The 15,110-nt window shown below is 34.4% G+C and overlaps 1 protein-coding gene across 1 annotated transcript in view; it reads left to right on the plus strand.

The window, feature by feature from the left end:
• Nucleotides 1-15,110, plus strand: part of LOC111710858 (laminin subunit alpha) — a 38,386-nt gene that overhangs the window by 2,975 nt on the left and 20,301 nt on the right. Inside the window, exons 5-19 of the mRNA XM_023485025.1 lie at nt 622-737; nt 3,077-3,151; nt 4,390-4,520; nt 5,382-5,451; nt 6,584-6,658; nt 6,918-7,091; nt 7,544-7,687; nt 7,895-8,022; nt 8,760-8,832; nt 9,315-9,388; nt 9,792-9,875; nt 10,358-10,431; nt 10,503-13,245; nt 13,358-13,515; nt 13,601-13,681. Coding sequence (XP_023340793.1) covers nt 622-737; nt 3,077-3,151; nt 4,390-4,520; nt 5,382-5,451; nt 6,584-6,658; nt 6,918-7,091; nt 7,544-7,687; nt 7,895-8,022; nt 8,760-8,832; nt 9,315-9,388; nt 9,792-9,875; nt 10,358-10,431; nt 10,503-13,245; nt 13,358-13,515; nt 13,601-13,681 — 4,200 coding nt within the window. The remainder of the gene's footprint in view (nt 1-621; nt 738-3,076; nt 3,152-4,389; nt 4,521-5,381; nt 5,452-6,583; nt 6,659-6,917; nt 7,092-7,543; nt 7,688-7,894; nt 8,023-8,759; nt 8,833-9,314; nt 9,389-9,791; nt 9,876-10,357; nt 10,432-10,502; nt 13,246-13,357; nt 13,516-13,600; nt 13,682-15,110) is intronic.

Here is a 15,110-nt window from a genome sequence, read left to right on the forward strand (position 1 = left end):
CAAGAGTACCTCTAATGAATCGGGCATTGACATCTTTGCATGCAGGATAACTTGAAATTACTCTTACAGCCCCTTTAATGGCTCTAGTTGATGATTTGATATTGCACTGGTCTTAAACTCCGATTTTCTAATCATAATACTTTTTAACATACAGATGTAAAAACCTTTGATATTATAAAGACTACTTGATAAAGCACAATTCATAGTTCGGAAAAAAGTCCCCATACGATAACAGGCTGCAAAGCAAAAATATTGATAAGCAAATTAGAATTTAAACTTTCAGTATTCTTCTCACGTCAAACTTAAAGTTTGAAAAATAAAAGGCTTACACCATCAGGTTTCAAAGAGTTTGTGGCAAAAACTCAATTCCTTTTAACGTAAGATTTAAATCTTTTATATTTCAAACATAACACATCTTATAAAAGCCAAGGGCTAATGAGAAAAATGGTTTGAATTTCCTAAATGTAACCAGATAAAATTGTCTTTTGCGTAACATTGGAAACTATACGAGCTATACGATGTCTCAAAGTCGGTCCATTAATGTCGTATAAACTTTACCTTATTCCTTGTGTCTAGTTGAGTATGTTCCTCGAGTTCAACACTAACTGAATACAAGTTTAGGTTCTACCAATAGAAGGAGGAGAAATATTCGTTCCTCTAACCCAGGGTCGACCTAGCCAGGATAATATTCAAGCCAGTGATCTAATGATGAACTGGCTTAGAGCAACTAATATCAGGTACACCCTTTATCAATATGTAAATTTGTTTATTTTAATTGTATTACAGAATTGCAAACTCATTGCAAATTCATTGCAAATTTATTGCAAATTGAAAAGAATTATCATAAAAGTTATTGAATTCTGCAAGAGAACATGCCTCAAACTCTAATCTTTTAATCTTTAAATCTGTTCAACCTGATTTCGTAGACAATTAATATTTAAAACAATGAACTGCGAGATCAGATAGTCAAAGTTTAAAGTTTAAAATATCCAAGGTTTACATCATCAGGGGGTTAAAGATCGAAGGCGTATATACTTGTGGCGAGTTTTTAGTGTCTCCAGAGCCACTTTGCTAATTTAAAAAACAATATGGCCAGAGCTGAAAACTTTAGAATGGGATATCCTTAATCCCGATCGGTTTATTAATCTGGAGATTAATTACAAAAGGAGAACAAGCATTGTTTAATCTCGAGATTAAGGAAAAGACTGGATCAAGCCTAAATCCCGATATCCACCATTCTAAAGTTTTCAGCTCTGAAGTGAGAACTTTTGGGCGGATTATCGTTAATCCTTAACGGTTGATCTCCATATCCAATGTGGGCATTTTTAGTTCAGTTATTCCTGTAGGGTACGATTACGTACACGGGATATTTAAATTGATCCGTAGATTTGAAAAGATGGAGATAAACAGAGATTCACATCACAAAGTTTTGAACTTAGGATACTTCACAAGATTAGTTTCAAGCAATAACATTTATAATAACTATCCTACAGTAAAATAGTTGAACATGCTTGCTTATTAAACAACATCGTTATAATTTTTTAAATGTCCGTTGTGAATTCAGGTGTCAATGTCAAGCCTGAAGTAAAATTTAGCAATTAATCAATTAACAACTTAATTTATTTATATATCATCATTGGTGATACTAGGATAACATAAGTTGAATAGTTCCATCATATTAAAGTATCTCACACTGAAAACTGGTTTCAATATTTGTCACATGTTGCCCAATTTCACATGTTTATGAATTGAATACCCTTATACTTCACTTGCCAGATAGTCTACTTTTTCATGTGTTTACAAATTTTAAATTCTTATTTTAATTTTTATTTCGTTTTTTTACTTTCAACTTCACGATCCCTAAAATAAAATGTTTTATTTGCATTCAAATTTATTCCCCCCCCCCCCCCCCCCGATATTTCCGGAGATTTTTGAAAAATATAAAGTATTACATTATCGAATTTTAGACATTTCAAAAAAAATTGTTGGCTTATGTACTCTGTACAAATGTCAGCCAATTTTGTCCAGCTGTTATGCAAATATATATATATAAGCAAAGAGCTTTATATATTTCTGCCTGAAGTGCCCTGCGTTGCCCGTGGAACTTTAAAAACACTAATATATATATAATATATATATATATTTCAGTTCTTAACTTCACATTTTTTATTAAAAAAGAATTATACTAAACATAATGTTTCACGTCTATCATGACGATCCTCAATAGTTGAAATTCTTTGAAAAAAATATATATATATATATATATATATTATTCTAAAGTAAATGTTTCAGGTGCTACGACGATCCTTAGCAGTCTACATTTGTAACATATATTGTTATTATAGTTGTATGTATCTATATACTAAATCTCTTTGCTAATACAGGGTTACCCACAAAGGATGAAACTGTAAAAAGGGCCCAACACTCTAAAAATATGACAATTTAAATCTTGATTTTAGGTTTCTAATTCAATTGAGTATGTTTTACAAAATGATAAAGGACAGAAATATGCCAGTTTACTCCTAGACAAGGAACCCTGAATGTAAGAAAACGGACTAACCAAATTCCGTACAATAGTCTCTGAAGTCTCATCCTTTGTGGGTAACCCTGAATATATATTTGTATTTAAAGAAGTAATCACGGGCATCCGTAGACTCATAGTACATTTGAATTTCCTAGCCGGGTCAACCTTTTCGGTCCCAGTTTGTACTGTATCGCCCAGGGTAAAATAAGCAGACTCTTTATAGGACTAGCCGGGGCAACAAGGTTGACGCGGTCTGACTTTAGGTTTAATTTACTTTTACTAAAGGGTCAGGGGTGCGTGTAATGTAACTATATATATTTGTATCTAATTTAATGTTAGGAAGGATGTACGTATATATATATTTATATGTTAATAAAGGGAACCACCCAGTACCCCTGGGGTAACAAACACTAAAAAAAAGATTTTATTTTCAAAATTCGATTAAAATATTCTACGGGCAACACAGGGTACTTCAGCTATTATGTTTATATCAGCAAAGAGCTTTATTACATACAAAGTACGTATAGATGTATTCTAAGTATTATTGTTTAGGTTGAGGTTGATGCACACAAAGACCATGTTGGGGCACTTGATGTCAGTAGCTCAGGGGGATCAGAGTACTACAAGGTCAAACATATCAAACAATAACACCAACATTACAGACCCATGATTCACATAACGCCCCGATGATAAATCACATTATTTCCCCTTGGAACAATTAATTTATTAAGTAAAATAACCGCTCGCTGCACAGTTTTTGTTATAAAGATCGCCTCTTATTCATCATAAAAGACAAAACAGTTTTGTAAAACTTCTTTTTCGATAAATTTAAACTTTTACCTAAACATGGTTCCCAATTTTCCCAACAAAACATCCCTCGCGTCGCTCTGAATGTTTTGTACGCAAGCTTGATCTCGTGAACCCTTGGTAAAGTAAAATTCCCTAAACTTCCCTGTAAACTATAAATTAGTTATGTTTTCCCTCGCATTAAAATTTGAATTTAAGAATAGTTCAAAATTGTTTAATTCAATTTAATTTTTCAATTTTGCCAATCTAAAACTTTTCAATCATTTAACATTCGTATTTATATTAATGGAAATTTCTCGTTTTTTAGAATTAACTTAGGTTAGTTATATAGTTGTGCAATATTTCTCTTTGTGGTTTTATAACACGTCTTATATTAATGAACAGTTTTTGTAAATATTTTTCTTAGTTCTATCAAAATTGTATAAGATTAAGCTTGCATAAAAATTTTACAAAAATTATAACATAAAAGTTATAAAAAGTTATAATATAATTTAAAAGTTATAACATTTTTAATAATAATTTTTTCTTTTTGAGGTTTCGGAGGGCGCGAAAAAATAATTTTGATTCTTTTACTTCGAACATTTTTTAAAACATGATCAAGCTCATATTTTCCGGATATCTACTTAGCATTTTGATTGTTTGGAATTTTGAAAAAAGTTAGAAAAATATGAGCTATGAAAAGAATTTGATTACCTGCCCTAAGCACCCCAATAAAAACCAAGACGCCCCCACCCTCCCTTAAACATTAAACAATGTACAAACGCTGAAGAAATATTTCGAATAAAAGTAACAGACGATAACAAAAATTGACTACATTTTATATTCCTTGACCTATAAAAAAACTAAATTGTAATAAAACAGATGTACAAATTTTGTACGCTATGTGTACTGCACAACTCATTTCCGGCCACGTATAGCGTTCCTTTTCAGGGTTTAATTTTTCTTTATTTTTATGAACTGGGACAGGGACAGGGACAGGGACAGTTCAAACATTTTCTAAATAATTCTACGCGAAGATTCTTCAAATATTGACAGTGTTTGATAATTTTGTATTAAAGGCGTTACTACTACTCAATCAAGGAGATCTCTGTGGGAGGTAGGTGTGTCTGTAATGGACACGCCTATGTCTGCCCGCCCTCCCCTCTAGATCCTAATATTCTTCAGTGCGAATGTCTTCACAATACCATAGGTAAATAAATATTCAAATGTTTATACTAGCTCGGCGTTTCCATAATTATTTTAAAAACACTGGGGAAAAAAACCGAAAGAAATTGAGTTTTTGCCACAAACTCAAATTTGATAATCCCTATATCTTTGCAACCTAGCGGTGTATCTTTTAATTATTCAAACTTGAAATATTTAATCTGACTCAATACCATACAAATTTTGAACAAAAAATTATTTAGATTTGTTAGCCTATGTCACCCCTTTTGAATCTATATATAAATTTGGCTTGTCTGTCTGTTTGTCTGTCTGTCTGTCTGTCTGTCTGTTTGTCTGTCTGTCTGTCTGTCTGTCTGTTTGTATCCAATAAACGTCAAAACGGCTGAACCGATCGGGCCCAAATTTGTTGTGGGACATCTTGGGACCCCAGGGAAGGTTTACGAATGATTGAAATTTTAAATATTTGTCTCCATCAAAATTCGATCTTCATTAAATTTTTTAAAATTTTGAAAATCCACGAAATTTTTTGTGAAAATCCGCGAATTATTTTTGTTTTGTTTTACGATGTACACAAAGAGAACATGTTCACAATTAATTTAGAAGATGGGCGCGAAGCGCCCTCTAAGGCTAGTTAGTTAAATAAAGAGAAAAATCAATTCACATACGAGCCTAAGTGATAAATTATATTTATAAATTTTAAAAAAATAAAGAAAAACTGAAAGAAAAAGTTAGAAAATTAACGTGATGCCATAAACTATTTTGCCGTTTGGAAATTCGAAAACAAAAAGGCAAAATAAAAAGAGAAATTATATGTGCTTCGTAATTCAGCAGCTATGATAAATGATGTTCAAATTTTTCATTAAATTGAATCCTAATTAATATTTAGGTTTAAACTGTGACCAGTGTGCTCCTGGCTTTACTCAGAAACCATGGCGAAGGTTTACCAAGGATGACAGGTTTTTAATTTCTTGATTATAATCTATGATGAAGGTTTTCTAAGGATGCCAGGTTTTTAATTTCTTGATTATAAACCATGATGAAGGCTTACTAAGGATGACATGTTTTTAATTTCTTGATTATATAAACCATGATAAAGGTTTACTAAGGATGACAGGTTTTTAGTTTTCTTTATTATAAATTATGATAAGATTTAGTAAGGATGACAAGTTTTTAATTTCTTGATTAAAACCATGATAAAGGTTTAATAAGGATGACAGACTTTTATTTTCTTGATTATAATCCATGAAAGAAGGTTTACTAAAGATGACAAGGTTTTTAATTTCTTGATTATAATCCATGATGAAGGTTTACAAAGGATGACAGATTTTTATTTTCTTGATTATAATCCATGTAAGAAGGTTTACTAAAGATGACAAGGTTTTTAATTTCTTGATTATAATCCATGATGAAGGTTTACAAAGGATGACAGGTTTTTAATTTCTTGATTATATAAACCATGATGAAGGTTTACCAAGGATGACAGGGTTTTAATTTCTTGATTATATATAAACCATGATGAAGGTTTACTAAGGATGACAGGTTTTTTAGTTTTCTTTATTATAAATTATGATAAGATTTACTAAGGATGACAGATTTTAAGATTTTTCTTGATTATAAATCATAATGAAGGTTTTCTAAGGATGACAGGTTTTTAGTTTTCTTAATTATAAACCATGATGAGGTTTACTAAGGATGACAGGTTTTTATTTTATTAATTATAAAATATGATAAATATTTACTATAAAGGATGACAGGTTTTAAAGTTTTCTTGATTAAAAGCTTTGATATGATTTACTATGGATGATATTAAATTTTTCTTACTTATAAATCATGATTTTGCGGATTTAAAAGCGGAGGCAAACAGAATTCCACACTTTTTAAGATAAAAAAATGACGATATCTTATTCTTTGTTTTTCATATAAAGGTACAAAAGTAACGTTGTGATTCAGGCACAACATGTATATCCCAATAAATGACACTGGCACAAAGGTTTAGTGCATATGGGGGGGGGGCACATTTATTATCATGCTGATTTAGGGGTGGACAAAATTCATCGCAACTCCGTTTTTTTATTTTCATTTGTTTAGTTTTGAATGTGAGCCCTGTAACTGTAATGGACACAGCAATAAATGCCATTATAATCAAACTGTTGACGCACTAGGGTAATTATAAATTAGATAATCTATCTAATATCTATCTATCTATCTATCTATCTATCTATCTATCTATCTATCTATTTATCTTTCTATCTATCTATCTATCTATTTATCTATCTATCTATCTATCTATCTATCTTTCTTTCTATCTTTCTATCTTTCTATCTTTCTATCTATATATCCTTCTATTTTTCTATCCATCTATATATCTATCTATATATCTATCTATCTATCTATCTATCTATCTATCTATCTATCTATCTAGATTATCTATGGATATATCTGGTATGTATGAGGGTGGAGGTGTATGTGAGGAGTGTAAGGATTATACTACTGGTATAAACTGTAACACCTGTATAGAAGGGTTCTACAGAGGAATAGGAGTACTACCCAATGATACTACTCCATGTGTACCTTGTGATTGTGGAGATGATCCGAGGTAGAAGTTTATCATAATAACAACATTTATTTCATTGTTTCTTTTTTAAAGTAATTTTTGGAAAAATCCTTTTTAACCAATACTATTCAAAGATGGTAAAATCATTTGTTTCAGGGGTATTTCTTTGAAAGAATGATTTCGATGATCAGGGGAAATTTTTTAAGTTTTTTCGAATTTGACTTAATTTTTCATTTTGCCCTAAATCAGCGGATAATCTGAATTTAAGAGAGAGGATTATTTTTAATGGAGGGGGGAGGGGGAATAAATTGCTTTAGACCTCTAAGGAGTTTTAAATCTTATTCCGCGTAACATGTCTTAAACATTGAACGAAGAAACATTGGATGGAAAGAAAAAAGTCCTTCCGTCCTAATTTCCTTTTAAATTTCCTGATTGCCCGTTGAACTAGATTTTTTAAAAAACATTCCTAAAAACTCATGAAATTGTTTATCCAGGTATACCGGGAGCTGTGCGGCGGAGAGTGGCGAGTGTGAATGTAAACCTGGATTCCGTGGGGCGGATGATTGCTCCGCCTGTGCCGAGGGATATTATGATTATCCAGACTGTAAACCTTGTGATTGCTTTCCAGATGGAACAGAGTAAGTACAGGACTTTATTAATAAACTATCTTGGAAACCCAGCTTTGCCTGAAGTTTTCCAATAATCCAACCCACTTAATTTCTAAACCAAGCTACAAATATTCCTGTGTTTCTACCGAGTTTCCCAATTAAAATTTGGGCCAAATCGGTCAAAGAGGTCCTAAACTATGATCGGATATACAATCAGAGATTACTATATAAATTAAGGTTGAGTGAGAAAGGAGCCCCCTACTGTGTGAGTGAGGGTACCCTGCAGTGCCCCTGTAGACCTGGGTTTGGAGGGGAGTTCTGTGATGAGTGCGCTCCTGGATTTTTCAATTTCCCAACCTGTTCACGTAAACAACTTTCTTATCTTAATTTCACTTAGAACTAGATATAGAAACTTAACGGACACAAAGGACACTTCCCACAAATTCTAATTTTCGATTCTTTTCATCCTTTCAACCTGACGGCCTGTAACGTTGAGTTCTTGTCTTGATAAATTCTTAGTTTCAAACTCTGGTGTTGTACATCAGATTGCAAACAAATAGGGAAGTGAAAATTAAACATTGGATGGGGAACGCATTTAGTTACATTAACAATTGAAAAAGAATCAAGAATTTAACAATGACAATATTCATAGAGCTTTAACTTTGTGTACAATAAACTTTGATTGATGGTTTTTCAATGAAAAATAATTGACAATTAAACTTAAGCTAGCTGTTATTAATTCCTATCAATCCTATTCTATTCTGAAATTTTAATCCGGATATATTAGTTAATTTTATTCTAATAAGTTAATCCTATTCTAATAAGTTAATCCTATTCTAATAAGTTAATCCTATTCTATCAAATTAATCCTAATTTTTTATGCTAATCCTTTTCAATGAAGTTAATCCTATTCTGTCAAATTAATACTATGTTTAGTCCATCATATTTAGTTAATCCTATTCTGTTAAAATAATCTTATACTATTTAGTGAATCCTATTCTATTAATGTAATCCTATTCTATTAAGTTTATTCTATTCATAAAACTAATCTTTCTTTTTAATTAGTAAATCCTAATAAAGAAATTAATCCTATTCTATCAAGCGTGTGAATGTAACACTAGAAACATACTGGATCCCTCCAATACGGACTGTGACAAGGAAACTGGGCAGTGTGTGTAAGTTATATTTTAATAATTTTTATTTCAAAAGAATCCTTGTTAAAAATAAAAGGGGATATAGACTAAGCTACTGTTTGAGTAATACGATAATTGTAAAAAAAAACATTCTTCGTTTACAGCAGAGAATTTTTAATCTAGCGGCCGTGTTATTGTTCTCCAAAGTAGACACATAATATAAAAACAAAACTTTACATGAGTGACCTGAATTTAATTTGGATTTTTGAAATAAAAAAATTTAAGGATAAATTTAAAATTAAAATTGAATTATTACTACAACATGCCAAATTAGGTATCTCTCTTCTTATTACTCAAACATCAGATTGAAAAAAAGATTGATGCAATTTGATTCGACAAATTCAATTTTTTTATCTAGAAAATGCAAAGTTTTAAATAACTAAGGACTACGAAAATAGGTTGCAACGTTATAAGGATTAAATAATTAGAGTTTGTGGCGAGTAATTAGTTTTTTATCTGTTAAGGTGTGATCCTCGATACAGTGGACTCACTTGTGAAGAGTGCAATCACGGGTTCTTTAACTATCCACAGTGTACAAGTAAGGTTTTCCTACAGTGCAGTGGTTGGCGTTTATATCAATACATTGATGACGACTCTTATCTTAGCTTCGATTTCTAAACCAGAGAAAATACACATGTGACTTGTAAACAAACATTCAAATATCATTCATTCCTTATTCTCGGAAATTGAAGGAAAATAATAGAAGTAAATCCAAAGTGCCCTTAATATTTACAAACTTATATAATCCTTAATTCACATCAAAAATTAAATTCATGATGAAATATTTCTTAAACTGTACATTAACTGCCATCAAGAAAACAAAATATTAAAGGTCTTTCGTTTAAAGACTTTAATGTTCAGGAAAAAGGGACATTTCAAACCAAATGTCATTTCCAGGTTTTTTGTTCCTGTGATTTTCTGACATAGATTTCACTGTACAGGTTGTAACTGTGACCCTCAGGGTTCTGTAGAGGAGGTTTGCAGTAAACAAGATGGAACATGCTTGTGCAAGGACGGCTACGGAGGTAAGAAATGGAACATGCTTGTGCAAGGCCGGACGGATACAGAGATAAGAGATGGAACATGCTTGTGCAAGGTCGGATTTTGAGGTAAGAGATGGAACATGCTTGTGCAAGGTCGGATACAGAGATAAGAGATGGAACATGCTTGTGCAAGGATGTATATGGTGGTAAGAGATGGAACATGTTTGTGAATTGCGCAAGGACGGATTTTGAGGTAAGAGATGGAACATGCTTGTGCAAGGACTGATATGGAGGTAAGAGATTGAACATGCTTGTGCAAGGATGGATACAGAGGTGCAAGGATGGAAACAGAGGTAAGGGATGGAACATGATTGTGCAAGGGCGGAAACAGAGGTAAGGGATGGAACATGCTTGTGCAAGGACGGATACATAGGTAAGAGATGGAACATGCTTGTGCAAGGATGGATACGGAGGTATTCAGTTCAACTACTTCTTGCTATTTATTAAATTAGTTATTTACTTAGGAGAAAGGTGTGATCGTTGTTCTCCTGGTTTTTTTGGATATCCAGATTGCAAACCTTGCAAATGTTCACAACAGGTATCGGAAAGCAGAGTTTGAATCTATTTAATCCATATTTGCACCAAACTTTGAAAACTAATCTATTCTAGGGATCTAACTCTGAAATTTGTAACGAAGTGAGTGGACAATGCCCCTGCTATAGTAACTATGCAGGACGTCAGTGTGATACCTGTACTCCTGGTTACTACAGCTATCCTGACTGTAAAATGTGTGGTTGCAACAGCTTTGGCTCTATGGGACTGTCTTGTGACAACAACGGTCACTGCAGCTGTCTTGACAACTTTATGGGCATCAAGTGCGACCAGTGTGCACCGGAGAGGTTTAACTTCCCACTGTGTGAGGAGTGTAACTGTGATCCTAAGGGAGTTGCTGATGATTTCTTTCAACGAGGAGGTTGTGGAAATGTTCCCAAAGGAGAACTGTGCTCATGTAAGGAGAAGGTGACTGGTAGAACTTGTAATGAATGTAAACCCTTATATTGGAATCTTCAGAAATGGAGACCTGATGGTTGCGAAGGATGTGACTGTTACCGTCCTGGAACTATTGGAGGACTAGGAGTGTGTGATCTGAATAACGGACAGTGTGCCTGTAAACCAGCTGTAGACGGGTCTAGAAAATGTGATGAGTGCAAGGATGGATTCTTTAAACTGTCAGGGAACAAAATCCTTGGTTGTGACAGCTGTAACTGTGATATGGGTGGTACTGACTATCTACCTGGAGAAATACCAGTGTGTAATAAGGATTCTGGAGCATGCGCCTGTAGATATGGTATGGAAGGAAGGCGATGTAATGATGTTCAATCCATGCATTATGTTCCAACTCTTTTTCAGAACAAGTTTGAGGTTGAGGACGGATATAGGGCGGATGGAAGCTTGGTAAGGTTTGCCTATGACCAGGCCAAGTTTCCAAATTTCTCCTGGAGAGGATATGCAGCATATTCTCCTCTACAAAAACAAGTTCTCCAGGATATAACATTGGATAAGAGTTCTCTATACCAGATGGTACTTAGATATCAGAATCCCAATAGTGTTCCAATAACCGGAACTGTTAAGATGAGCAAGCCTGAAAGTGATACAGTTGCAGTATTTCACAAGTTTGTTCTAGATCCAACATATGGAGACCCTGCTTTTGTAACTGTATCTGGAGAAACTGGAATATATCCCTCCCCCTTTGATCTTGAGCCAGGACAGTGGACTGTATCCCTGAATATAGACAACAATGATGGTGAGAATGCTGAAGTATTGGTTGACTACTTTGTTCTTGTCCCAAATGAGTTTACGGAGCCTCGTATTCTCAGGTATGATGTTAGGGATCCTTGCCTTCGGGATGGATCCCAGGACTTCTGTCGTGACTATATCTATCCTGTCGCTAATATGTATCCTCATGTTGATTCTCTGGATGCAGTGAACCCATCCGGAGCCGGATTCTATCCATATACCGGACAACCAAAGGATCTGAAGAATACAGGTGTAGATCATGTTGTACAGATTGCAAACTTTCAACCTGAGCTTAAATGGACCAATGTAAAGAATAAAGGTGGTCCACATGCCATTGTTCTAGCATATTTCACACCTGACAGAACCAACGGAACATCCATTGGAATGAGTGCAGGTCAGGGGATCCCTGGAGAAGCATATATCTATGATTGTCCATTCAAGCATGTTTGCAGGCAGGTAGTGACAGACCCTGAGGGAAGAATTGCAGAGTTTAACTTAACAAGAAGAGACACAACTGTGTCAGTAAGAGCTCTCAGTCCAGATACAAATGTTGCCATTGACCAGATTTACTTGATTCCTATAGAGAACTGGTCACCTGACCTAATTACACCTTTCTCTAGATGTGTGAAAGATAAGTCAGGAAACTGTATGATGCCCCGCCCCTTCCCAGTAGCACCTGATGATTCAAACATATTTATACCTGAGAAAAAAGAAAATGAGGCTAGACCCCGTTACTTGACAGATGATGATGTTCCTCTCCTGAAGATCGGAGGAAAAACCCCTGTAAGTAATCTGGGTGGAGAGGTTCCCAAGGAAGGAGCTTATGTCATAGTTGCCCAGTATTACCAGCCAGACCATCCAGAAGTAATTGCCAAGGTATCAATCACAGATGGACGAGGTCCAAATAGAGAAGGAGGTGATCAACTCCCTGCTGATATATTTAATGTTTATGAAGCCGTTCTACCTCTGCCTCTTTGTGCCTCAAAGAGGGGATGCAGGCAGCCTGTTCAAAAAAGTAAAGATGATCCTACTCCTGCAGATTTCCAGCTGACTGAACTAGTAGATATTCAGTTTACCACAACAGGGCCTGAAGAAGGTTGGATTGAATATATCCTTGCTGTACCTGCCGATGAGTTTGTCAAAGAGTTACTGGTAGCTGATGACTCAGTAGATCGGCGTGGAGAATACATTCAAGAGTGTGGAAAAAACAGTTTCTATATACCCACCAGTGTAGAGGATGGTTTCTGTAAAGCCTCTGTTGTCTCCGTGTCCTCTGACTTCAATGATGGAGCACTAAAATGTGATTGCAACCCTGAGGGTAGCCAGGACCAATACACTTGTGAGAAGTTTGGTGGACAGTGTTTCTGTAAATACAACGTGATTGGACGGTCCTGTGAGCGCTGCGCACCTGGTTTTTTTGGATTCCCGAATTGTAAACAGTGCAACTGCCCCTCTACTGCCACATGTAACGAGGAGACTGGAGACTGTATTTGTGCTCCCTTTGTAACAGGAACCCCTGAGAACCCTTGCTCACAGTGTGAGGAGAATACATTTGGATATGATCCTATTACTGGTTGCCAGGAGTGCAAGTGTCTTCTGGAGGGAACTATTGCAGGTATACATCACTAAACATTTTGAATTTATCTTATTGTTTTTTTGAATATAACTAAAGGGCTTACAGGATTTATTTTACATAACAAACTGTATGTTTACATTCATTTGATCAGGAAATATGTCCTGTACCCAAGAGTCTGGTCAGTGTGCCTGTAAGGATAATGTTGAGGGTAGAACTTGTGATCATTGTACGTACGGTTCCTACCAATATCCTGATTGTCAAACCTGTGATTGTGATATCTCAGGAACCACTGAAAGAATTTGTGATCAGGTGATCTTTCATTTTGTACCTCTAAGATGAAAAAATTACAAGGTGGACCTGCTAATAAAAATGTATTAAATAAATTTTGTTTCAGTCGACAGCCGAATGTTTGTGTAAACCCTTCGTAGGAGGAGAGAAATGTGATTCCTGTCAGGATGGATACTTCAATCTCCAGGTCCATTCATAAACCATACACTTCATCTCCAGGTTCATTCATAAACTATAAACTTCAATCTCCAGGTTCATTCATAAACCATACATTTCAATCTCTATGTGTATTCATAAACCAAACACTGTATCTCCAGGTCCATTCATAAACCAAACACTTCAATCTCTAGGTGCATTCATAAACCAAACATTTCATCTCCAGGTCCATTCATAAACCAAACACTTCATCTCCAGGTCCATTCATAAACCAAACACTTCATCTCCAGGTCCATTCATAAACCATGCAATTTAATCTCTAGGTGTATTCATAAACCAAACACTTCATCTCCAGGTCCATTCATAAACCAAACACTTCATCTCCAGGTCCATTCATAAACCAAACACTTCATCTCCAGGTACATTCATAAACCAAACACTTCAATCTCTAGTTGCATTCATAAACCAAACACTTCATCTCCAGGTCCATTCATAAACCATACACTTCATCTCCAGGTGTATTCATAAACCATACATTTCAATCTCTAGGTGTATTCATAAACCAAACACTTCATCTCCAGGTGTATTCATAAACCAAACACTTCATCTCCAGGTGTATTCATAAGCCATACACTTCAATCTCTAGGTATTTTATAAACCATACACTTCAATCTCCAGGTACAATGATAAACCATACACTTCAATCTCCAGGTACAATGATAAACCATACACTTCAATCTCCAGGTGTTTCATGAACCATACACTTCAATCTCCAGGTACATTGATAAACCATACACTTCAATCTCCAGGTACAATGATAAACCATACACTTCAATCTCCAGGTGTTTCATGAACCATACACTTCAATCTCCAGGTACATTGATAAACCATATGAAAAAAATAAACAAGGAACCCACATATTTATGTTTACAATAAATTGTATTGCAGTTTTGGGAGGATTATAAATGAACTTATCCTCATTAGGAATAAGATTATTTGTAATGCTTGCAAGAAGCAGCAAACATTTTCAGTAAAAACAGATAGGGCCGGGTTTCTGGTGTAAGTTTATAATAATTTATATTACAGTAATAATAAGAAAACAGTAGAATATGAAGACGACATAAATGCAGTACTAAAGTACATTTGATGCTGTTACAAAGCAAATAGCCTTACAGTTATTAAATTATTAATTTAGTAAAATGGGTCTCTTTACACTGCATAACTGTCCCATGCTCATTGGACATTTAAGTCATATCTTGAGTCTAAGAGCCGACCTTCTATTCCAAAGTTTGCTGGTTATCACTGTATTAATGTTAATACACAGAAAACTCTAAAATAGAAAGACGACTTTTATAATTAAGTTATAGCTTTAAAAATGTGTCTTCCTATTCCGTTGTTTTCTGGATATCACTGTATATTAATAATGTATTTATTATTATATTCATAGTGTACATATTTTT

The sequence above is a fragment of the Eurytemora carolleeae genome, unplaced genomic scaffold (assembly GCF_000591075.1).
Source record: "Eurytemora carolleeae unplaced genomic scaffold, Eaff_2.0 scaffold1106, whole genome shotgun sequence".
NCBI classification, from domain to species: domain Eukaryota; kingdom Metazoa; phylum Arthropoda; class Copepoda; order Calanoida; family Temoridae; genus Eurytemora; species Eurytemora carolleeae.